Here is a 25,596-nt window from a genome sequence, read left to right on the forward strand (position 1 = left end):
TCTCCTGTCTTGCCCGCTGCTCCCCTCAGCAGTGTATTTCGTCAGTCTGCCTGTTCTGTTCCCCCCTCTGTCTCTGGTGAATCTTCTCGCCCTCCCGCTCAATGGGCCTATACCCTGGTTCTTGCATATAAAAAAAAAAAAAAATCTTAAAAAAAAAAATTATAATCCGATGCATGTTCACAAAGTATCTTAAAGAAATATAGGTATTTATGACAATAATCACAGCAATGAGTGGATCTTTGACAGCTTGTATTTTTTTCAATTATCTTTCTTCTCTGTCTCATTAGAAGAATGTTGGTTTGTCATATTTTCTCCTGCGTTTACTCTGTTGTTTTTGTTGGCCAATGAAAAACTATACAGCCTCACTGAAATATGTGACAATAGCATTTTAATTACCTTTCAGATAATTGTGACTATTCAATTTTGTTACACTTTGACAATAAATCGAAGCTGTATAGTTTCAATTGTAAAAGTGGTAGTTTTTCAAATGTTATTTGCAAAGTGAAACATCATTGAAATTTTCTATTCTGTTACATTAATTCCATAGGCCTCTCTTGATTATTAATCTTGAACTACTACATGATTTTAAAAAGTGATGCATTCTTTTACTAGGTTTTATGATCTTTATGTTAATTCTAGAATCAAATTTTGAACACTTTTTTTTAAACATTTATTTATTAATGCATACAAGAGCTGGGGTATAGGCCAGAGACACTGGGGTTAGAATATTCACCAGAGACAGAGTGGGGAGCAGAACAGGCAGATGTACTGAAATACACTGCTGAGAGGAGCAGCTGGTGAGACAGGAGAGGTCTGTTGCCATGTGGGTAGCTCCCTGGTGGGGGATCAAACTCATGCTGCGGTGGTTGCAGATAGCTTCATAGTGATGGTCTTAACCCCTTGAGCCACCAGCAGTCCCCATATATGTTTTATGTTCCAAAGGTCCCAAAAGAAAAAGAAAAATATCAGATGGTCTCACTCATAGCATGAATCTATATAGATAACCTAAATAAGGGATCAGGAAAAAGACTAATTATAATAAAGTATCAACAGGCAACTATAAAACAGAGACACACAATGTGGGGGGAGTAAGGGAGTAGGATCAAAACAAGGGTGGTGGGAATTTTATAGGGAATATAACCAAGATGAAAATGCATACATTGTACAAAAATGAAAAATGATGTAAAAAATATATAAAATTAAAAAATTTTTTAAAAGAAATAAAAGAAAAGTAAGTGGCTACTGGAAGTTGTCAGGTTATAGTGATTGGACACAATTTTCCAATACCAAGTTTTCACTTGGAGCTTAGTTGGAGACCCCTAAATCGTAAAGTGCTGAAGCAAGGAAAGTCTCAGGTTCATGACTGGAAGACTGGTCACCATGGGCTGGAAGACTGGCCCATGTCCAGACTATGATGCCCTTTCTTGTGTCAGCAAAGCTAAGTCTGAGAAACAGGCAAGGTTAGAAAGAGAGTAGAATATACCTCATAATGCAGGTGAATGTGTGTCCGGACAAGGTAAATACTAAGAGAATGATTCATGGTCTAGTAACTAACATGGAGGGGAGGGGGGTGGTTTGTATCAATAAAAATGAGTTGCACCAGGCACTCAGGACACTTGAGCTCTGAGTGAGAAGCCTTGTGTCCCCTGGGTCCCACTTCTCTTAAAATTTATTTTCTGTCTGTCATTTCTTTGTTTCTCAGTTCTTTGAGATTCCTCTCCCCAACCCTGTTCACGAGAGCTGGTCTCTGGCAGCTTGTACTTTATCAAGATTAATTACTATCAGTTATCAACTGTCACTTGATTTTCTTAAAGGGACAGACTCACATTCATTTTCTAGAATGTGTGTACAGGTTGACCAAATCTAAATACTGAGTGTCATTCATCCCTTCAAGTAAAGATGGTAGGGCCCCTGCCCTCTCTCCCCCCCAAAAGGTCTAATTCACCACATACAAATTGTTTTCCTTGGGACATAGTACTTTGGATTGTGACAGAGTGACTTTTATGTACTCTATGTTATCAGAAATCAGATTTACTTTGTCTCCAGATTCTTTCTCTCAGGGCTTGAGGAGATACTCCCTGCTTTCCAGAGCCTCCCTGTCCAGGGCCCACAGCTCCTCATACTGGACAGGGTGGTCTCTGTCCATGTCCTGCTCCCTCCCTCCTGCTCCCTCCTGTGGGAGGGTTGACAATGATGAGTCATGACCAATCTTCTCTGTTTCTCATTGTTAATAATAACTGACAATGTTTCACTCTCTTCTGGTCTGAAAATGCTTTCCTTCTCTGGCTCCTGAGAAATATCAGTTTTCTTTAAAGGGTGGTACATTTTGATGAAGAACTAAAATTATAAGATGACCTGAAAAAAAGATGCACACATCACACATTGAGCTAATCATAATTATAATGTTATTATGTTGGGAGGACGAGGTTGTATAAAAGAAGAGTCAATTCACTAAAGATGAGTCATTAACTCAAAAACAAGGAGTACAACAATTAGCATTGTATTTGGAGATACAGAAGTAACAAATAGTGAATCAGTTAAAAAGAAAACCAGGTTGTCCCTGAGATTCAGGAATTGAAGCCCATAGAAGATGGGGACATCTACCTCCCTAAAAAGTCTTGCAGGAGTGTGGGCTTTTAAAACTATGTGCATATGTTTATTTGCCAAAAATTAAAAGACGATCTAGTCATTGAGAGAATGGACTCACTAAGGATCTGACCCTACGGAGTGTCATAGATACAGGGCAGTGGATGAGGAAGACATGGGGTCAGGTGGTGGGATTTGATGGGGGGAGTTTGGCTTAACTGTTTTGAGTGGGAGCTATTATAGCATGTGTGTGTGGCAGAAAGCATGACCCACAGTGCCGCAGACTAGCACAGCAGTAGACGATGAGGCCACCTCAGGGTTGAGAGAAGCGTGCAGGGTGGTCAGGGCGTCGGCGAAAGAAATGACAAACAGACACACTTCAAGAGTGAAAATCTGAGTGTAATTTTCTTTAAGTTTGTGACCAGTATATATATGTTTTCCAAAAGCACAGGAATGAATATCAAGGAAATTAGCTTGCTCATGGGCTCAGTCTATCACTATCAGGGAGGTGATCTACATAACAAGCAATGACCATTATAGAAGAAAGAAGGAAGTTTAGAAAGACAAATAAGGGATTAAAGTTTGTAGTTCTAGGAAGAGGGATAAGATTTTTAGCATTCTGGTAGTGGTTCTTGGTGGTCGTTATCGTTATCGTTTGATAAGCTTCTGCTTTTTCAGGGAACTCCCGCTGAACTTTCTCTGCTTCAGGCTGTTCCCCCCCCCCCCCCCCCCCCCCCCGCGCTGGTTGCCCAGCCGGATCTAGGGACCCTGGCGAAAGCCATTCCTAAAGATCACTGCGGGGGGAGGTGCAGCAGGTAGGGTTTTGCTGTTCTCCCCCTGCACGCTGGTTGCCCAGCCAGACCTAGGGAGGGTTAGCCCTAAAGGTCACTGCAGGGGGAGGTGCAGCACCACAGGAGAGTGGGCTATGATGACCCAGGGGACAGAGGGGCCTGATCCTGCTCTCAAGTTGAGGGGTGATCCAGACAGGAGGGGACCTTCTACTATGCCTGGGGTGAGGCAGAGGATCCAGATACAGGTGCGGGGGTGATGGTGCCGTTCTCACCTGAGTGCTTCATATTTTAAGGATGACAAAAAGAAATGAACTGATCATATAAGAGTGGAGGTTGGGGGGAGCTGAGAGGCTAAGTAGGGGGAGGAAGTGAGAAGTAGCCCTCTCAGGAAGGGTGAGAGTGAGCTTACCTGGGAAATGGCATCTGGAGGTGACAGGGCTGAGGCCACGAGGCTCTGTGCTGAGAGAGAGAGAGAGAAATCCACATTCAGGCAGCAGCAAAATATGCAATAGTCTAGGAGAAAATGCAACAAGTGTGTGGATTAGTTTTTCTTTATCATTTATCTACTGTAACATATTGTATTATAGTGAACATATACATTATACATGTACATCATAATTAGAATAAGACATGTCTTTCTAAATTTGGAAAGGGCAGTGGTTGGTGGTCATCAGGCTCAGCGCAGAGCTGAAGGGCTGGGCTCCATGTCTGCTCTGGGGGGGGCCCTCCCAGCCCTTCCTCCCCTCCTCAAGGCACTGCTCTATGTGGGGCCCATGCAGCTTCTCCCCCTTCATTTATAAGGTGAGGCAATTTATTAATAGCTTTTCAGCTCTGTCAGGTTGAAGGTGATGGCTTTATAATTTACAGGATATCTTTAGTTAATTTCAGTAGAAAGCTTTGTTCATACAAATTAGCCCAGCTATTACAGAAATGGGAATTCTTGTCTATTAGTTAAATTACTCGTATCGAGGTGACACTGGTTTACAACACTGTATATATATTTTAGGGGTACAGGGATATACCTTGTCAGTGAATGTTATCACACCACACCCATTATCAAGGCAGAAATGGAAATTTTAAGGTAAATATTTCAGCTCAGAGATGATGGGTCCCAGAGTAGATGATCAGAATCTAAGTATCAACATATTATCTGTGCATGATCTGCCATGTGTTTAACAAGTGTAGGAATTGTAATGCAATGTAATTTTGTGAATACTCCTGTGCACAAGAGAATTCAAAAGATCAGAAATATGAAAAATCAATGTCACATTGTCCCTTGTCACCCCCTCTACTTGGAAAATATTCATGTAGTAATTGTCCTGTACTCTTCCCAGGAAGAAATAACTATGCTTCTAACTAGACTTTAATGTATAATTTTATTTCTGTAAAAGAGTTTGGGTCAAAGTTTGGGGATGTGTTTGCAATTCATGTATCTTATATGGAATCTGTTTTAGAATTTACATAGACTCCTCAAAACAGCAATAAAAAAAAAAAAAACTCAATTGAAAACAAACCACTCTGGGCCTCCCCTGGTGGCTCAGCAGTTGAGCGCTGGGGTGTGCAGCTGCCCGCAGCCTCTGCAGCGCTGGTTGGATCCCCAGCCGCCAGCTAGGGTCCCACATGGTGCAACAGACCTCTCCTGCCACACCCACTGCTCCCCTCAGCTGTGTGTTTCCTCACTCTGCCTGTTCTGTTCCCCTCTCTGGCTCTGGTGAATCCTCTCACCCTCCCGCGCTTCTGACTGTACCCAGTGCTCGTATAAATAAATAAATAAATCTTTAAAAAATAAAGAAAGAAAAAGCACTCTGAACAGGCACCTCACAAAGAAGATGTGCCAATGGCAAATAAGCTTCTTGCTGCCGTGGACCAGCCCAGCAGCGGCGGGGAGATCGAGGCAGTCTCCGAGATTGAGTGAGAATGAGCAAAAGGTGGTCAAAGGAATTAGGGCGAGGGACAAGAAAGAATGACACACAGACACACTCAAGGGAGAGTGAAAATCTGAGTGCAATTTATTAAAATCAACCTTCTCTTTTTATACATTTCTGTGACCATTACATAAGATTATTTTTCACAGTTTGTGGTAAATCATACATCAGATATGCAGTGAAACATAGCAAGAATTATTACATATTGTTTTTCACCTAAATTCCAATTAAGTACAATTATCGATGAATCAAGTACTTACTGTAATTTACTCAGAGGAGGTCTTTGTTATCCTAACCTTGACTTAAATATTACCTACATGATTTTTATAATGATCATGTTTCATATATTTATCATAACATTAGTTTTTAATTACCATTACCACATACTATTATTTGTTATTAGTATTTACTATAAAATCACAATGATTGGGCCTCCCCGGTGGCGCAGCGGTTGAGCGCTGGGTTGCGAAGCTGCCTGCAGCCTCTGCGGCGCCGGTTCGATCCCCGGCTGCTCCCCGGCCACCAGAGGAGGGTCCCACATGGCGCGCAGACCTCTCCTGCCGCCCGCTGCTCCCCTCAGCAGTGTACTTCGGTCCTTCTGCCTGCTCTGCTCCCCGCTCTGGCTCTGGTGAATTCTCTCACCTTCCCGTGCTTCTGACTGTACCCAGTGCATGTATAAACAAAACAAACAAACAAATAAATAAATAAATAAAACATGCCTCTATTTAAAAAAAAAAAAAAAAATCACAATGATTACTTTTCTTAGTTATATATTTAAGCATGTTCTAAAAGCAGCTAATCCAGTTTAAAGCACACAGCTGGGCAGTGCAGCACAGGGCTATTGAATTGTAAGTTAAAGATTAACAGTGTGTGTCTCAGTGTTTTCAGGCAGTGTTTGTTGGTTGCTTATGGCGCCGATGCACAGCAATCCTTTCCTGTAACATCAGAGGGGGTCTTTTCTGCTTAACATGAACGCCAAAGTTTATTATGCTGAATCCCCTCGGGGACTGCGCCTGTCTTAGGTCGTCAGGAGTCACAGACATGAGGCTGGCCAGTGCCTTCTGTAGTCTGCCCCTGATCTTACCTGTCATTGACTGTCCAGTCCAGCGCACAGGGGAAGGGGGTCTTATATACTCTGACTTAAGTCTGAGTTAAAGCCTCCCTCTTTCCAATAAGTTTACGGGCGTCCAGCAACAGAGGCTGACACAGTGGCAGGAGCTGCCACATCTTGCAAAGATTCTCAACATCCTCTGTGTAGGATGGCCCTAAGCAGGTTTTCTGATCTGGCAGATGGGGTAAAGGAGAGTCCTGGAGCTCTCAGTGGCTTTTTCAGGCTTTTAATGAGCTGTTACATGTACAGCAGAAACCAAGTACATGGCAGGCAGGAGTGCCAGGGGGCCAGGAGGCCAGAAGGCCTCCAAGCCCCTGGCAAGTCTTCACTCTGGGCTACTCTGGCTTCTTTCTCCCCTTCTCTCCTGCCTCTTCTCCTGCTTCTGCTTCTCTTGGTGACTATCTCTCAATAGTGGGGCCATGGCCCACAGAAGTAAACAAGACAGTTTGCAACAATGTAACAACTGCAGGTGCCCATCAGGCAGGGCAATCCCAATAGTGGGAGGGCAGAAAAGACTGAAAAACCATTTACCCTACACTATGTCACTGGAAAACTGAAAATGAGAATAGCAATGACATGCCATCAAATACCTATGAGTTGGCAGAAGTGAAAAACTGGTGCCTGTAATACATAGTGCAGATCAGGACATGAGCAACGGAAACCCTCACCCCAGATAGGATACAAATAACATCATCACTAGGAAAGACAATCAACAGTTTCCTACAAAGACTCACCCTGCAATGCACTGATCACTCACTAAATATGACCCAACTCAATGGAGAAACTATATTTGCACAGAAACTCACACACAATGTTTACAGCAGATCACCCTTCCCTCTGAGTGACTCCTTCAAAGACTGCAGTGTGGATGTGTAACAGGGTGGTCCCCAGGAAAGGGGGAGGTTCCCTGCCCCACCCAAGGGCGCCAAATCTGTTATAGGGCAGGGAGAGGGACAGCCCAAACCCCGCAAACCTGCCTATTCTAAATGGGTTCTGCCATCCGCCACATCAACACAAAACATAAAAGACTTTAATAAAAAAAAACTTTAATAAAACTAAAAAACAATACAGGTAAGGCGAAGAATCTAATTTCTAAATCAAACACCCAAAGTGACCCGTCCCCTCGTGGGTAAAAGTCCATCCAAATGGGATCGGCCCAGAGCAAGGCCCCAAAGCCTGCCACAAGTCTAAAGCATCTTCCAGTGGGGACCCACAAAAAAGAGTCAAAAACAACCAGACAAGCCCAAAAGAAAAAAAGCAAAATCAACATCAAGATAAAAGCTGCCATGGTCACCTCTCCACGGGTCTCACCCACATCTGTGTCACCCAGTCCACGACCAAAAGACAAGCACAGTTTCTTCACGTGTCTCTAGGCTCCATGTGCCTCCTCCAGGTCTCCTGGCTCCATCCTGCTTCCTTCCTCAGTCTCTTCTGCAGCTTCTCCTCTTCCTGCTCAGCTCCACCCCCCCTTGGGTGGGGCAGGGAATCTCCCCCTTTCCTGGGGACCACCCTGTTACAGATGGAGCAAAGAACTTCACACGGAGCAGCTGGGAAACAGCCCTCAGCAGGTGGGGAGGGTGAACACCACCAGTTACAGGCACGTGATCGTCTGCCCCGGTGTGAGGGGCTGAGAATGGCCCCTGGGTGTGGTCTTCCCTAAATCCACGTCCCAGTCAACCAAGCTCAAAGTGAGACATTCTACAACGCACCTGAGAAATACTTCTTAAAAAATGTCCAGGTCATCAAGAAGAAGGAAAGTCTGGATCCTGGAGCAGAAAAAAAGAAAAACAAGTGAAATCTGAATAATGTGAGTTCAGTTGCCGTGTGTTCATGCAGGTTCACAAGCTGTAGATACATGACAGCGACATGTTGGCAGTGAGAAACTATGTGTGATGATATATAGGAATTCTCATAAATTGCGCTTTTGTATATTTTGAATATTCTAAAATAAAAATTTGATTTGAAGAAACAGCCCCCAGGAAAGCAGTAGGGATGGTGGAATAAATTAACCATTTTGCAGTTTCCACAGTGCTGTCATCTAAGGTGCTGGAGAGAAAGGTTGAGGAGAAGATGGCCCCTCGGACTCGCAACAGCCCCCAGGGCTCTCTCCTCCAACCCTGCCCCGCCCGGCGCCCACCCCAGGTGCCCACCCCAGGTGCCCACCCCCAGGGCGCCCTAGTCCCAGGACTGAGGCTCAGCCTCCGGGTCAGCCCCGCTCCGCCTAGTCACAGCCTCTCCCCGGCGGCGCAGAAGCTGGGAGGGCGCAGCGCCCCCGTGTGGCCGCGGGCTGAGGACAGAGGCTCTGACCCGCTTCCTCCCCAGGTTCTCCTGGGCTCCCAGCAGTGAGACAGGGCTGTGCACGCGAGGAGGGGCCCCCACCCAGGTCAGCTTCTGCATCTGAATTGCTCCCCAAAATACTGACATTGGGAGGGACTGAGACTGGGGGACCGGGGAGCGGGAAAGCCTGAGACACGGGGCAGTGATTTTACACAATATAGGAAAAGAAGGAACATAACAGCGCCCAGGAAAACAGACGTGTTCTGCTGACATGCTGCTGAGCCCGCCACCGCCTAGATAAGATCCGGCGACAGGATAATGAGGGAACGGAAAAACCACCACCAGGAAACCCCCCGACCACCGAGAGCCTGATCAATAGTCTGGCAGGCTGGACAGCAGGAGTCTGACATCTGTAGTCACGGGCAGGCTGCAGGGAACGGGCGTCCTCCCTGGGCCCTCCTGCTGTCAGGAGCTCTTGCCTCTTGCTGCAGTAACCCACACTTGCTGCTCTCACGTGGGGTGTGGCGGCTGCTATTCCTCAACCGGAGACACACACGGACCCACGGGCATTCTCTCTCATAACAACGTGCGCATACTTTGACTTCGGGGAGCCTACATCTACGACAAGATCCCCCGTCATAACAAGTGACTCTCAGGACCAGGGTGGGCCCCACAAACATACCAGGTGCCCTCAGTCCCCTGGGATGCGACCTTTACCCAGAGTCCCTGTCACTTGTTCCAGCTGCTGACTCCAGGGATGGAGGATCCTCCTCCAGAGACTCAACACTAATCCCTCATACCTAGGGCTGGAAGAGGGCCAGGAGGAGAGACCCCCAGGGCCATGGGCTAGGAAGAGGGGAGGCTCCTGGAGGAGTGAGGAGAGGGAGGAAATAGGGGCTTTAGGGAAGGGAGGCCAACAGGAGTGGGGGGGGGGGAGCCAGAGGGTAGGGGCAGGGAAGGGTCAGCTTAGGGGACACTGGGTGGGAGGGATGGTCTGTGTGAGGAGAGGCCCAGGGGCTCTGGCCTGGGCTGGAAGAGTCTCTGTTTTCACCTGGGTGGTGATCACACAGGCGTTGTCTTTAAGAAAGTTTGGCAAATTCTACTCAAGTTTTAGGCATTTTTCTGGACTGCAGGTGTGGTGTCATTCAAATACATGGTGGAAAGGGGGAAAATGGAGGAGGGGGAAGTGTTTAAAGGGATTACCCTTTTTCAAGAACTCCCCCTATACCTTATGCTGTCCTGACAAGGCAAATAATGGAACCAAGAGTGGGGGGAGAGCAAGGCCCATTTGATCCTGAAAGGTATTTAAAATACCTTTTCTGGACCTCCCCGGTGGTGCAGGGGTTAAAGACAACACTATCAAGCCAGCCAGTGCAGCACAAGTTTGATTCCCATGCTGGCCAGGGAGGTGACCCACAAGGCGCAGCAGACCTCTCCTGTCTCTCCCTGCCTTTTCTACATGGAGATGATCCTGTGGGTGTTCTTGATTCTATAAATATGATGCATTATATCAATTTCTATATATTCATCCAAACTTGCATCCTGACATCAAACTTACTTGGTAATAATGTGTTGGATTTGATTTTCTGACATTTCCTTAGGTATTTCTGAGAGACAATGGTCTGAATTTACCTTTTGAGGACTTGTCTGGTTTAGTATTGGTGAACCACCACTAACCTAATGAAATGAGAAGAAAGTGTTTCTTTCGCCTCTATTTTCTCCAAAAGTTTGGCAGAACTGGTGGTAATACTTACTGACGTGCTCAATTGATCTGCCAGTGAAGCTATCTGAGCCTGGAGTTTTCTTTGTGGAATATTTTTTAATTATGAATTTAATTTATTTAATCCCTCCAGGATTACTTTAGATTACTATTCTTTCATTTTGGATTTGTGTCTTAAGGGAGTTGGTTCATTTCATATCAGTTATCAGATTTATTTGATTGTTGGTCATCATATTTTCCTTTTATCCATTTAATATTATAAATTTTCCTTAAACATTGTGTTTGCTGCAGCCTACAAGTTTTGATTACATTTCCACAGCTTTGGAAAACTATTAATATGTGGTGTAAGGTTACAAAAGCTGTGGAAATGTAATATCAGTCTGTAATATCAGTCATTTTTCCAAATATTTGGGGGTTTTCCAGATAGCTTCCAGCTATGCAATTTTAATATAATGTCATTGTGGTCAGAGAATATAGTCTATAATTTCAATCCTTTTAATCGCCAAGATATGGAAACAACTTAAATTTCCAAGTACTTTGGGTGCATCAAGAAGACATGGCATATATACTCAATGCAATATTATCAATGATCCAAAAAAAGACAAACTCATGCCATTTGCAGCAGCAGCATGGATGGAGCTGGAAAGGATGATTCTAGGAGAAGTGAGCCAGAAGGAAAAAGATAAATAACAGATTGTGTCACTTACATGTGGAATCTAGAGAAACTAAACAAAGGATCAGACAAAGACAAACAGTAAGTCTGATCCTAGAAATCAGACCTTAGGTCTGACACACACAGTCAGGAGGAGGAGAGGAAGGAGCGGGGGAGAGTGGGAGCGGGGAGGAGAGCGTGGTGGAAAAGGCTGTGGGAACTTTGGTCGTGGAAAAAGTATATGAGCCCAACTGAGGGGGGAAATTCCATATTGTGAAAAAAATAAATAAGGATGATTAGCTCACTAACTAAAAAACAAAACGAAACAAACAAACAAAAAAAAGGTGTAGAGTATGATGCAGCAAAGCACATGATCTCAAATGAAGGAAAAGCCAAGACTGAATCCTAGTTCTGCTCCCTCTTGTGTAGCTTCGAAATAAGTGTTATAGTTTTTCCAGGCTCAGTTTTAAATAAGGGGCAGTAAGTTATGTGAGCCTGTTGAGGTCACAGCTATGGGAGTGGACACTGCACCCCCTTCCACCTGAGGGAAAGAAAGGTCAGTCATCCGGTGACCCCTATTCCCCCCTTCCCCCTGCTGTCATCTAGGAGGGGCCTTTGATAATGCAGGTATTTATGTCCACAAGTCATTTTTAACAATACAATCAGATTCAAAGAGATTGGAGCTTATCTCTCTAGGAGGGTGCCTGGTAATCCATAATAGAACCAGCCACCAAGACTTTTAATTTAAAAAAATTCAGAATAATAGTCCTCGAGTTTACCAATCACAGAAGACCTAGATTCTTCCCCCTCTGCAGCACTGGGTGACATTTGTGTTTGAGGTCTTTGCAAACCATACCCTTCCGGTAGCTGGACATGGGAAATGTCCTCTTCCTGTGCTGCCCACAGACCCGCATTTCCTGTCTGGGTTCTCTCCCTTGGGCTCCAATGCTGGGGCCAGAGCAGAGACTGACCAGGACCCAGCATGTCCCCTCTTGGGTGCTCCTGGCAGCGTGGGCAGCACATGGCCTTCGGTGGGTCTGAGAGTGACTCAGCTGTGACAGCCCTGGCAGAGACTGTGGCTACAGGAGGTGCTTCCAGTGGGCTTCTGTCCCCAGGCAGATGCTGCAGGTCCCCTCTGCCAGGAGGGTCCAGTCGTGGTCCTGAGGTCATGACTGTCCTGCAGGGTGGGTGAGGAAGGGGAACAAACGGACAAAAGAGAAGATGCTCAGGGAGGAGGTGACCACACCTGCCCTGGTCAGGCCGCAGGAGCCTCCTTCCTGCCCACACACTCTCACCCTCTCCAGCCTTTGCTCCCCGTGGCGCCCCAGGCCTTTCCCAACATGGACCCACACCTGCATTCTCTGCTCCCCACACCAGGCAGGGAGGGCTCACAGGGCCTGGCATCACCTCCACTTTCTCCCCCACGCCCTTTCCCTGCAGCCAGGAGAGCAGACAGGGGCTGAGCGTCCACGATGTGCCAGGCCCTGAGCTGAGACTCACAGACATCAGCTCACCACCCTCACTGCGTCCCTAACTTCACCACACATGAGTGAGGAAACTGAGGCTCTGGGGGGTGAGTTCCTGTGCAGGTCCCACCTGTGTTCTGAGGGGCGGGCTGGAGTCCAGGCCCAGGGCGAGACCCAGCCCCTCAGCACCCGCTTCCAGGGCTCTAGCTCCTGCCTGTGCCCAGCCCTGGACCAGCCCCGCGCCTGGGGCTCCCCCTGGGGCTCAGGTCAACTTGCCACGGACCAGCACAGCAGTAGACGATGAGGCCACCTCAGGGTTGAGAGAAGCGTGCAGGGTGGTCAGGGCGTCGGCGAAAGAAATGACAAACAGACACACTTCAAGAGTGAAAATCTGAGTGTAATTTTTTTTAAGTTTGTGACAAGTATATATATGTTTTCCAAAAGCACAGGAATGAATATCAAGGAAATTAGCTTGCTGGCTGGCTCAGTCTATCACTATCAGGGAGGTGATCTACATAACAAGCAATGACCATTATAGAAGAAAGAAGGAAGTTTAGAAAGACAAATAAGGGATTAAAGTTTGTAGTTCTAGGAAGAGGGATAAGATTTTTAGCATTCTTGTAGTGGTTCTTGGTGGTTGTTATCTTTTGATAAGCTTCTGCCTTTTCAGGGAACTTCCGTTGCACTTCCTCTGCTTCAGGCTGTTCTCCCGCCGCGCGCTGGTTGTCCAGCCAGATCTAGGGACCCTGGCGAAAGCCATTCCTAAAGATCACTGCGGGGGGAGGTGCAGCATCAACTGTCACCCCCTCAGGGAGGAGGCGCAGTAGCCCCCAAGTCAGGGGCCCCTCACTCTGTGCTCCCCAGGCCCGTCTCCTGCTGGACCCTGAGTTACAGACACACAGAGTCCTGGGACAGCTCACTCTGTGCCCCAGTGCCTGGTGGGTAGTGTTATAGAGCAGCCCCGATATTAAACGGGTTCCTGGCTGTGGGTCCTCACCCGCGCTTTAAAGAGACTTATGAATACTCTACTGCAGACACACACAAAAGGGTTAATAAAAGGTTTATTTACAAGAGAAAAAGAAAATAAGGAAAAGGTACAACTCAGGGAGAAAATAGGGAAATAAAGTCTTTAATGCGTCCTACCCGATCCGACGACCTGGAAACCCAAAGTCACTCTCAGAGCTGACAAGACGCTGCAAGCTGGCCGAGAGCCCAAAATGGAGAGCCCCCAAAGCCCACGTGTCTGCCTTTTGTATCCACCTGGCTGCTTAACCCCACCCTCAGGTCCCAGCCACCTTCCCTTTGGTGGTGATGGGATTTGGAGTTCCCAGTGTCTTTGGCTTTGACCTGGGGTGGGGGTGGAGTCCACAAAGCCTATATGGAATTTGCTTTGGGACATCCTTTTCCCCCTAACAATTCCCCCCTTTTACTTGTTGCCACCATTTCCATGGAAAGGGGGAGGTTCCCTGCCCCACCCAAGGGAGGGTGGAGCTGAGCAGGAAGAGGAGAAGCTGCAGAAGAGACTGAGGAAGGAAGCAGGATGGAGCCAGGAGACCTGGAGGAGGCGCGTGGAGCCTAGAGACACGTGAAGAAACTGCGCTTGTCTTTTGGTTGTGGACTGGGTGACACAGATGTCGGTGAGACCCGTGGAGAGGTGACCATGGCAGCTTTTATCTTGATGTTGATTTTGCTCTTTTCCTTCCGGGCTTGTTTGGTTGTTTCTGACTCTTTTCTGTGGGTCCCCACTGGAAGATGCTTTAGACTTGTGGCAGGCCTTGGGGCCTTGTTCTGGGCCGATCCCATATGGATGGAGTTTTACCCACGAGGGGACGGGTAACTTTGGGTGCTTCATTTAGAAACTAGACTCTTTGCCTTACCTGTATTGTTTCCTAGTTTTATTAAAGTTCCTTCCCATTAAAGTCTCATGTGTTTTGTGTTGATGCGGCGGATGGCAGAACCCATTTAGAACAGGCAGGTTTGCGGGGTTTGGGCTGCCCCTCTCCCTGTCCTATAACAGGTAGCACCCCAAATATATGTCATTTGAGTTAAGAAATTAACACAGTTACACAAAAAGCAGCTCAGGAGGACTCTTGTTTCAGGTAATGACTGGTTGGGACATTTCCATCAAACACATACTGAGAACAATGTCTATTGGTGGCATTTACCCTCCTTAGGAACACGAAGATTTCAGATATTCCAAGGGCTATTATGTGAAGATTTATCCTTATTCTGTTTGAACCCAGAGGTCAGAACCTGGTCACTTTGCAGCAGTCTCAGGGCCTAGCCTCTGTCATCACCTCCTCTCTCCCCTCTTCTCCCTCCATCACAAGAGCAACATCAGGAGGAATTTTTAAATTCAACTTAATCACATATGGCTGCCTGGGCAGGTAGTGGGCGCCGTCACTACGAGGACCCAACCCTCACTCTGGATGTTTCCAGGGGATGTGACCACACTGAGGCCTCAGCCCCCTCAGCTCCCAGACCCTTCCTCACTGCAGCTGCCACAGCAGGGGGGCCCTGAGTCAAAGTGTTTATTTTGTTTGATTTTTGCCTTTTTGTTATCCTTTTATTGTTTGCTTGGGTTAACATTTCTCCCTTTCTCACAATTTTATGTTTCACATCATTAAAACCACAAAAAATAATAGAACTTTTACAGTAAAAAAGAAAACACTTACCTCCAGTCCTGGTAGCTAATGTGGTAACAACACTCTTTTTCTGTCTCCTCTTCTGTGTGGACCAGGACAGTCATCCTGAGCACAGCAGTGAGGAAGGGAGGGAGGGAGGTGGGGGAACCAGCCTGGGTTTATCTGAGATCCTCTCCCTGCTGCACACAGAGGGTGACCCTGGGGAGATGGGAGAACCCCAGAAATGAACAATAATTTCACCCACTCTAGCATTTTCCCTTCATCCAGGACCAGAGGTAGACCCTGCTCCATCTCCCTCCCTTCCTGGACTGTGGACAAAGACTCAACTCAGGAACTGGGGTGACCTGGGCTAATCCTGCCCCTGGGCCAGGCCAGCAGGACACACACTCCTCCCTCCCCCTGTATGGCTCCCTCCTGCTCTACTCTAGAGAGAAAGTAGCTGCAGCCCACGGAGGCAGTGACCCCCTGGGAAACAGAGGGGCTGTCAGGCTGGAGCTCCCTGACTCCAAAGGAGATGAGCCTGGAGTGAGTATTAGAGGAGGAGAGAAGGAGCTGTCCAGCAGGGCCCACCCAGGCTCCTTACATCTAACCATGAGAATAGTCCCCAACCCCCTCCTGTCTCCAGATCCTCTGCTGCCTCAAGTCCTGCTCCAACCTGCTTCTCCATGGAACTGTGCTTATTGGGGTGTTGCCTGACACTCTTCACTCTGTGGGATTTGAATTCATTTATGCTAGAGTTTGATGTGCAATTGTCCTCCTATTGCCTTATGTTGTGTGCCCTGTCTCTCCTGTCTCACACACACACACACACACACACACAAACACAAACACTTCCCTCTCCTTGGGAACCAGACCCTCACTCAGCACTGGGGGTAACTCTGACTCTCTGTCTCTGGTCCCCTCAGAGCCGCCCTTTCTGCAGTGTCTCTACTCAGTGGGGTCTGAGCAGCCCCAGGAGTCCCTGCACCTCCTGCCTCTACCCTTGTGGGAAACCAGCCCCTCACCCTGCATGACAGTGAGGAGGTGAAGGCAAAGTCCTGAGGTCAGTGATGGATGGAGAGGACAAGTTACTTTTTTCTGTTGGTTTAAAATAGGTTTTTTATTACTGTATTTTTGAGGTAACAGGTGTTTACACACTGTACATGACTCAAAGTTGGAGACTCACCTCTTCAGATGTGGGTTCCCTCACCCCCACCTCCAATGCACCCAGAGTCCTCCCCTGTGTTCCTTTGGGCCTCCTTATTCTTTTTGCTCCCCACCCTCAACACCCTCTGGTGCCTCAGTTCTGCAGCCAGACTCCAAGGGCTTGGTTAGTTTTTCTCTGTTCCTTTGCTGGGTTTCTGTATATTACACATATGAGTCATGTCACCTGGCATTTGTGGATCTCCTGATTTACGTCACTTAGCATACTTTCACCCATTCCCATCCATGTTGTTGTAAATTCAGGATTTCATCTTTTTCACAACTGAGTAGTATTCCATTGTGTACAAGCCACAATACTTCCATGCTTGTTTTTTATGCATATATTGTTTCCATAATTCGGTTATTGTAAGTATTGTTGCAATGAACACAAGAGTGCCTAGATCCCTTGAAATGAGTTTTGCTTTCTTGGGATAAATACCAAGGTGGGGACTGCTGGGTCCTCTGGCAGATCTATGTTTAATATTTTGAGGAAACTCCATACTGTTTTCTGTAGGGGCTGTGCCAGTTCCCATGATAGTATATGAAGGTTCCTTTCCCCCACACCTTGCCAACACTTGTTGTCTCTGGTCTTGTTAATATGAGCCACCTCACAGGTGCGAGGTGGTATCTCATTGTGGTTCTGATCTGATGTATGATGGGGAGCATTTTCCATGTGTCTGTGGCCATCTGTATCTTCTTTGGAGAAGTGTCCACTTAGCTCCTCTCCCCATTTTTGATTAGGTTGTTTTCTGGTTGTTGAGTTATATGTATTATTCGTATATCTTGGATGTATATATGCAGATTATTTCTCCCACCCCATAAGGTGCCTTTACATTTAATGACAGTGTCCTTCGCTGGGCAGGAGCTTGCAGTTTGATGTGGCTCCACTGATCTTTCTTTGCTTCTGTTTCCTTGGAGCACAGACGATATTGAGGGCAGTGAGTCTACTGTGTAGGACACAATATAGTGTCCACATCACTGTACATTTGTCTAAAACCCATAGCACAGACACCCCCAAGAGTGACCCTGATGTGCAGCCACGGGCAGTGAGAGAGAATGATGTGTCGGTTCATCATGTGGCAGACGTGCCGCTCTGGGCTTAGCATGTGATTAGGACATGATGCTGTTGAAGGGATTTTAGCAGGATTTCATTTTGAAAGTATTATTTCATGAGCACAGAAGAAAATTTTATACTCAAGAATTTACGTAGCTAAATAAATAACACCCCCTTCCTACCATAGCCCTCCAGTGAGCCAGGTCACCTGCTTAAAACCAATTAGGAATTTATCATTTCTCTTTCCAGAAAAATATATTTATGCCTATATCTAGTCACTAGTGTATACTATAGTATAATACAAGAGTGTAAGAAACAGAGAGGGAGAAATGATTGCAAATCACATCACGTATCTGATAAAGGACTTGTATCTAGAATTGATTATAAATGAAGTCTTACAACACAACAATAAGAAAAGAAATGATCCAATGCAAACAATGGACAAAAGACTTCACCAATGAAGCATACAGATGCCAAATAACTGTGATGCTCAATTGTCCGGAGCATGCGCAGTGTTGTGCAACAGGTGCCATCAATTAAGTGTCCCTTTACCATTTCGCCTTCTGAGAAACCACAGGTTTTTCCTGTTAATCAAATGAGACTGGGAGGTACATGGGAGGAGCTACCAGGATATAAGAAAAGAACCATGAGAGAGTAGGGGGGTACTGAGAGAGGACCAAAGAGTAAAGGCCAGGGAAGAAAGAGAAGGAAACGAGAAAATAAGGAAGCAACCGCTAGCGTCAAGTTGTCTCAAGCCCCTCATTTCAATCCTCAGCCCTTCTCTTTTCGTGCCTATGAATCCCGCGGGTCGGGACACTCAATATCACAGGTTATTAGGGGAAGACAGACTAAAAACAACAGTGATGCCCCCTAAATGGGCAACACCACGTGCTGACTGCAGCAACTGGACCCCTCATCACTGCTGGCAGGATAGGACAACCCAGTCACGAGGGAGGATCTGACAGTCTTTTAAAGCCAAACACAGACCGACCATACAGTCCAGGGAGCACTGTCACTATTTACCCAACTAATCTGAGAACTTGTATTTGCAAACCAAACCAAACTAAAAACCCTGCATGGAAGTAAATGTTTATAGTAGAATCCCCATGAAGTGTGAGCTGCCCATAGTGACTTCCTTCCAGAATCAACAATAACTAGGAAAAATAAAAGTGGATATTTGTACACTGGATGTATTGATGGAGAACGACCTCAAATGGAGGCCATTGTGCCTGAGCAGCTCTGCTCACAGATGTCATTAGAGGAGGAAAGTTTGAGAAACCGTCAGCTACAGGAACTAAGGAAACGTGGTTGGAACTTCATGTGGTGTCCTGGGTGGGATGTCGGAGCATGAAAAGAGCGTTAGGGAAATTAATGATCCAAATACAGTGCGGAGTTTAGTGAAAGTGCCTCAGTATTGCTTCCTTAGCTGCTCAAATGCACTGTAGTCACGTGAGATGTTAACAATTTGGAAATGATGTGGGTTATATAGGAACACTACTACCTTTGCCACCTTTCTGTAAATCTAGCAGTATTTTTTAAAGGTGTTTAAAATTAAATTTTAAATTAAAGTAATATTTTTAAAAATAGCCCCCCCAAAGTTATAAGTAGTAGAAGGGAAACTGATGAACTTCCCAGTTTTCCCAGGTATTGCTTTCAAGGGACTGGAGAGAGAGTCCCGGTGAAAAGCTGGAAACCTCACACACAGGGCGCCTACTCTCCTCTGAGTCCTGGAGCGCTGACTCCTCACAGAGCATCTCAGCCCCAGGACGCCGCCCTCGAGAACCCCCAACTCTGCCCACCTCAGACCCCGCCCCGTCCTGGCGGCTTCACCAGAATCCGGAGCAGCGCGGCAGCGCCCCCGTCTGGCCACAGGGCTGAGCACAGGCGACCAGAGCTGCCCTGTCTCCTGCTCAGCCAGGCCCTCCCCAGGCTCCCTGGGCCCCCAGCAGCAGGACAGGTCCACTGTTAGGTTAGGGGTCCTCAAATTGACCCGCTAGTGAGTAACTATGGGTACAGGCCTCAGGGAAGAGCCAGGTGTCTAGGTCATAAGAGTTGCTCCCCCAGTTTTGGGTCCCCAAATTATACACGTTCCCTCAATCTCTTTGGATGGGAACTTGGACTCCACAGTCTCTGTTATCTGTTCCTGCTTCTGGAGATGAAAGTTCCCCTTCCTAAGCATCAGCCCTAAATTCTGCATCCCTGGGATGAAGGGAGGGGCCAGCTAACAGTCTCTCAGGCTCTGTTCTAGATCTTCTGAGTCTTCATGTGTGTCCAGGTTACTCCTGTGCTCACTGAAGTGGGGGGTTCCCTGGTCTCCGTGTCTTCTCCATGTGGGGTCATACTGTGCAGTCGGTTCTGGCAGGTATCTGCTCTGATTGCTCATCACTGTGGAATCTGGGGTTCAATTCTGCTCCTTTCTCTTGCTTACTCATCACTTTCTGGGTGACCCTTACATGCTCAAGACTTTAAATATCATTTGCATCACATCACCTCCCAGATCTATTTTTTACCTCAGACATTTCACCTGTGCCCCAGACTCGTCTGTCCAATTGCCAACATCACATTCAATTCTAATAGATCTGATTCAACTTTCCTAAATTGGATGCCTGGGATGCCCACATATGACTCTTCTGGGTCTTCCCCATGTCACTGAGGCTCCGCTTCTCTGCCTGCACCGTCTGAAACACTGAGTGTCATCCTTGACCCCTTTCTCACAGCCTAGCAGTAGGAAACACTATGAAGTCCATGTCTACATGTGCACAGTCCTGTCACTGCCTATTATTCCCTGCTCACCCCCAACAAAGCCACCAATCTCGCTGTCCTGGGACCTGCACTGGTTTCCCCCATTTCTCTTCCCACCCCTCACCCTTCCATGCTGCACAGCAGCCAGACTCGGCTACCAGAGAGAAGTCCCACAGGTGTGTATCTGTTCAGAGGGTCTTGTCACCTCATATCACATCTTACTCAGAGTCAAACCCTCCCAACTCCTCAAGGCCTGCATGATGTGGGTGCACACAGATCCCATCTCCATTGGCTTCTGCTCCAAGCCTTGGTCTCCTTGCTCATGTCAGTCACACAGACACATTCCTGCTCGGGCATCTGCCCTGGAGGTTGTCCTGCCTGGACTGAACTTCTCTGCACATCACATCCTTGTGGGCAATGTGCCCATCAAGCTTTTTCTCAAAGGTCCCTTCAGCAAGACCCACACTGCCCACGCTGGAAAGAAAACCATCCTGTCACCTTCCCACATCCCGCACCCACTTCTAACCAGACATGCATGGTTTACTGTCTGATCTGCTGTCACACAGTCCCCAGTCTCCCCTCCCCACTAGGACACGCTCTCCACAGGCTGGAAATTGTGCATGTTTTTAGTTCACTGAGGTTTCCTAAATGCAAAAACAGCCAGTCACACATCTGGTGTAAGAGTTATCAGCTGAGTGATCAATGTAGAGCACCTCCCTGTTCTAAAGACAGTATCTTTACTAATGTGGCACATTACATAGGTCTGTTTCTTTTGAAAAGTGGTTCCTACTTTTTTTTTTTTTCCAGATTTATTTTTGCATGGAAGAACTGGTGTGTAGGTCTGAAGTGTGGGGGTGTGGTTGGTGAGATGAATCACCAGAGACAGAGTAGGGAGCAGAACATGTGGATTTACTGAAATACACTGCTAAGGGAAGCAGCAGGTGAAACAGGAGAGGTCTGCTGCACCATATGTGGGTTAGCTTCCTGGCTAGGGAACAAACTTGGAGTGTAGAGGTGATAGCAGTGAGACTTAACTCCTGGGCCACCAGGAAAGCCGGGGTTCCTAGGCTTGTGGGTCCTGTTTTTCAGTCAACTATGAAGGTAACTGACTCCATCAACCCATGGGTCTTGTTTAGCACCAGCACTAGGATTACTACATTTAAGGGCAGGGTTACAGGGAGCTATTGTAGAGAAAAATAGAAATCTTATCAGGAATATATCTAAATCTATCAGGAAATTATCAAGTTCGCCTCTCAAGTAATATCAAGATTTTTCTCTTTAAAAAAGAGTTGGAAAAGGTAGAAATAAGTGTCCAGAAAACAGTCCTAAAATGTGACAAAAAATTAGATGAGTCTGGAAATTCATCTCTCATCAGACTCCTGTGTTCAAGGGACACCCTGGGCCTTGTAGAGACAATGACAGTTGCTTCCTGCTGCTGTCAGAGACAGGGACCAAGAGCAAAATAAAACTCAAAGAATCAAAATAAAAATACATAGAAATTTGAGGGCAGAAGGCTAGATCCAGAGCTGAGCCTGGGCTGACCCGGCCACACAAGCACTCCCTGCCCACACATGACAGCACAAGGCCAGGTGAGGTCTGAGTCCCTGTGATCACAGGCCATGTTGGGACAGGTGCTCCTGAAGGACAAGGACAAAGGAGCAGAGAGATGACCCCTGAGGAGAGACCACGTCAAAACCCATGATGCACTGAGCACCGACTGGACACAGGTCTTGTCCCCTCGGTTCCTCACAGCCTGTCTCGCTCCCACCTGCACAGACTCAACACAGCAAACGTGATTCTGGAAGGTTTCCCATTTAATTCATCTCAAATTTTAGGAATCATTTTTATTAGCCCACCAAACCCATAGGTTAAGTTCACAGAAAGTAATTTCAGAACTCAATTATTATTTCAAGAGGGAAGTAGTTACTATTCTTGAGGAAAACACAAAGACGGGTAGACGCAGAACAAGCTTCTTTTGTTCATCACAGAGAGAACAAAGGTCAGTGTGGGGAGGGTCCTGGTGGGCAGGGCTCGGCCAGTTTCCCCACCTCACATTATCTAATAAGAACAGAGACGCATTCAGATGTATTTGCAATAAAAGAAACTGGCAAATCTTGAAGTTACAAAGTAGGGGTGAGAAGAAATCCTGCATCACTCAGTCCCCACAAGGCAGCTGGCTCACACTGTGAAGGAAAAGGATAAAAAATAATTTCAAAGAAACACAAATGTTGACATTCCCCATAGTCCACCACATCCTCACAATGTCCCCCTCACAGTTCCCCATCACATGGTCCCATTCTCTCTGCCCCAGGCCCTACCACCGCAGACCTCCAGGTTTCACCTTTAGCAGCTGTGAGAGACATCAGAGCCCTGGGAACTGTCACTGCCTGGGGGAGAACAAAACAGAACCTGGTCAGAGCCACAGAGAGACCACAGGAGGGACTGATGGGGGTGACTCCCCCATGGGCCCCATCTACACTGTCCCCAGGGGCTCAGGGATCCAACCACTGATCCACACTTACCTGCAGCCTGAGTGTAGCTTCCTCCTTTTCTTCCTGTGGGAAGAAGCCTCATGTGAGACCAGGGAGGAGTCAGCCCATGAAGTCCTAAAGGAATCCTGAAGTCTGCACCACAGGGATGTTTCCAGAACTGTGACTGGAAACTTAGGGCAGGACCAGGAAATATGAAGAAAGGAGATGAGAGGGTAGAGCCTCCTGGCTCTGCCCTCAGTATGAACCTTCCCCTCTGCCATTTGCTGGAATCAGGACCCCATCACCACCATTTCAAGGTGAACAAATGGTGATTCATTTTCAAAAATGCTTTACAAAAGAGGGTTAGCAATCAGCTCCAGACTGGGCAACACAGGTGTGTGGATGGTACTTCCCATTACCAGGTAGGACAAGTTCTACTGGTGGCCTGAAAGCCCCTAGTGGACAAGATCCCCCACTCCCTTCCCTACCTGAGCGCTTCTTCCTCCACATCACAGCTGCAGCCACTGCAGCTCCAGTGAGCACAGCTCCAAGGAGAACCAGGCCAGCAATGATGCCCACGATGAGGACGGAGGACTGAGGAGGGGGCACTGGAAGGGAAGGGGAGACCCTGAGCCCCAGGCCTCCATCTGATGATCTGAAGTTCACCAGAAGGGCTCCTGATACCCCTGAGAAGCTCTGTGCCCACATTCCCTACTTACCCCAAGTCAGGACTTGGGGCTGTGGCAGGCCGTCATGCTGCACGTGGCACGTGTATCTCTGCTCCTCTCCAGAAGACACCACCACAGCTGCCCACTTCTGGAAGGTTCCGTCCCCCCCAGGCCTGGTCTCTACCAGCTCCATCTCCTGGGTCAGGTCCTTCCCATCTCGCTGCCAGGTCAGGGTGATGTCCGCAGGGTAGAAGCCCAGGGCCCAGCACCTCAGGGTGACCTTCTGGTCAGAGGTGGGGTGGTGGGTCACATGTGTCTTTGGGGCCTCTGAGGAGAAAGGTGAGAACTTTCATACTTCGGGTTTTTCTCTCATGGAGTCTGAAAAACCCTCTTGTGACCATCCTCAGAATGGACAGGGCAGTGTGTTTAGAAGAGGAAGTACAAAATCTAGAAACCAGCCTGGTCTGGGGAGTCTGGGATAATCTCTTATTCCTTAGAAAGTTCTAGAATTAGGTGACAACTTTGGATAGGAGGACGCAGCTCTCTAAGGAGAAGAGCACAGACTTTTGGGGACAGACCTGGGGACTCAAAAAGGACAAGTCAGATTAGAAAAATGTCCTCTGACCAATAACAAGACCCTGAGAGAAAAACTGATGGTTCCCAAGAGGGCTGCCGGGTCAAAGGATCCCAAGAAGGGTGATTCCAGGGCTGGTCTCCCCTCAGGCTCAGGGGACACCGAATTTCTTAACTGCTCTGAGGAAAAGTGGGGTCCTCTGGGGAGTCAGGAAACCCAGGGGGCTGCTCGCCCCCAGACCTGAGAGAGGGCGCTGCTGTGACCCTGACTACACCCTCCCCGCGGTGCCGGCCTGAGGGGGGTGGGGAGACCTCGCGGCCCCTCTTACCTGAGCGCTGCAGCGTCTCCTTCCCGTTATCCAGGTCTCTGCGCAGCCACTTCATGCACGTGCCCTCCAGGTAGTTCCTCTGGTGATCCGCGTCTCCAGCCGCCTCCCACTTGCGCTGGGTGATCTGCGCGGCCGTGTCCGCCGCGGTCCAGGAGCGCAGGTCCCGGTTCAGGGCCAGGTAATCGGCGCCATCATAGGCGGACTGACTGTACCCGCGGAGGAAGAGCCCGTCGGGCCCCACGTCGCAGCCGTACATCCACTGGAAGGTGTGAGAGCCTGTCCCCGCCCCGTCACCCCGCGTCACCCCGCGGTCACCCCGCCCGCCCCCGCCGGGAATAAACCGAAACTGACGCCGGAACCCCGCGGGGAACGTCCCGGGGCGCGTCCCGGGTCGAGGGTCCGGCGGGTCCCCCTGCCTCGGGGGACGTTCGGGCCCGGGGTCTGGGGTCCCCGCCCGCCCGCGGGGGTGGGGTCGTGAGCGCCCCGGGCCCGCCCGCTCACCGTCCTCGCTCTGGTTGTAGTAGCGGCGCAGGGTGCGCAGGCTGCCCCGGTACACCGCCATGGCGTTCCTGAAGTTCCGCGTCTCCCCCTCCCAGTACCCCGGCTCCTCCTGCTCCATCTTCTCCATCCAGGGCGCCCGCGGCTCCGCCCTCTGATCCACCGAGTCGCTGTCGAACCACACGACCTGCGTGTCGTCCACGTACCCCACGGCGATGAAGCGGGGCTCCCCGCGGCCGGGCCGGGACATCGCGCTGTAGAAATACCTCAGGGAGTGGGGGGAGCCTGGGGGCGGGAGGGGAGACCCGGGCTGACTTTCCTCGTTTCGCGGGTCCCGGAGAGATGGGCCTTGAGGGGAGGGGGCGAGGGGGCTCCTGAGATTGATAAGGGGCTGGGGGACGTGAAGCATGAGACTCAGGTACCAAGAGGAGGAGGGGCTGGGAGGGACAGAAGGGACCAGGGCAGGTTGGGGTCATGGGGGACAACAGGGCCAGCGGTGGTGGGGACCGGCCTTTCCAGGGGTCCTGCGCGCCCCACCCCAACCCCGGGGTTCCACAAGTTCCTCCCTCCTCTGAGGCCTTTTCCCTCCAGGGCCCGCACTCACCCGCCCAGGTCTCTGTCAGGGCCAGGGCCCCGGAGAGCAGCAGCAGAAGGTTTGGGGGCCTCATGAACAGATTTCTGGGGTATGGGGAGAATCTGAGTTCCCGCGGGTGGGTGGAGACTTCCTAACTGGAGCCGCGGGGCTGCTGATTGGCTGCTCTGGAGACCTCCAGGCAATGAGGAGTGAGAGCAGGGTGAGTCACCAGTATCCAGGAAGTAGGGTCCGACACAGGTTGTGAGACGTGAAACTGGGGGGATGAGGAAGCCCCAACAGTCACCTTCCAGCCCCAGACACAGCCCTGGGTG

At 48.5% G+C, this 25,596-nt stretch overlaps 1 protein-coding gene across 1 annotated transcript in view; it reads right to left on the reverse strand.

Annotated features, from left to right (window-relative positions):
* The window catches only part of LOC311167857 (popy Class I histocompatibility antigen, A-1 alpha chain-like), a gene marked incomplete at both ends in the record, with an annotated part of 98,468 nt that extends 73,110 nt beyond the window's left edge, over window positions 1–25,358 (reverse strand). Inside the window, one exon of the mRNA XM_084228996.1 lies at window positions 25,295–25,358. Within this exon, the coding sequence (XP_084085122.1) occupies window positions 25,295–25,358 (64 nt within the window). The remainder of the gene's footprint in view (window positions 1–25,294) is intronic.
* Between the last annotated feature and the right edge of the window lie 238 nt (window positions 25,359–25,596).

The sequence above is a fragment of the Talpa europaea genome (genome assembly GCF_964194135.1).
Source record: "Talpa europaea genome assembly, chromosome: 2".
Taxonomy (NCBI): domain Eukaryota; kingdom Metazoa; phylum Chordata; class Mammalia; order Eulipotyphla; family Talpidae; genus Talpa; species Talpa europaea.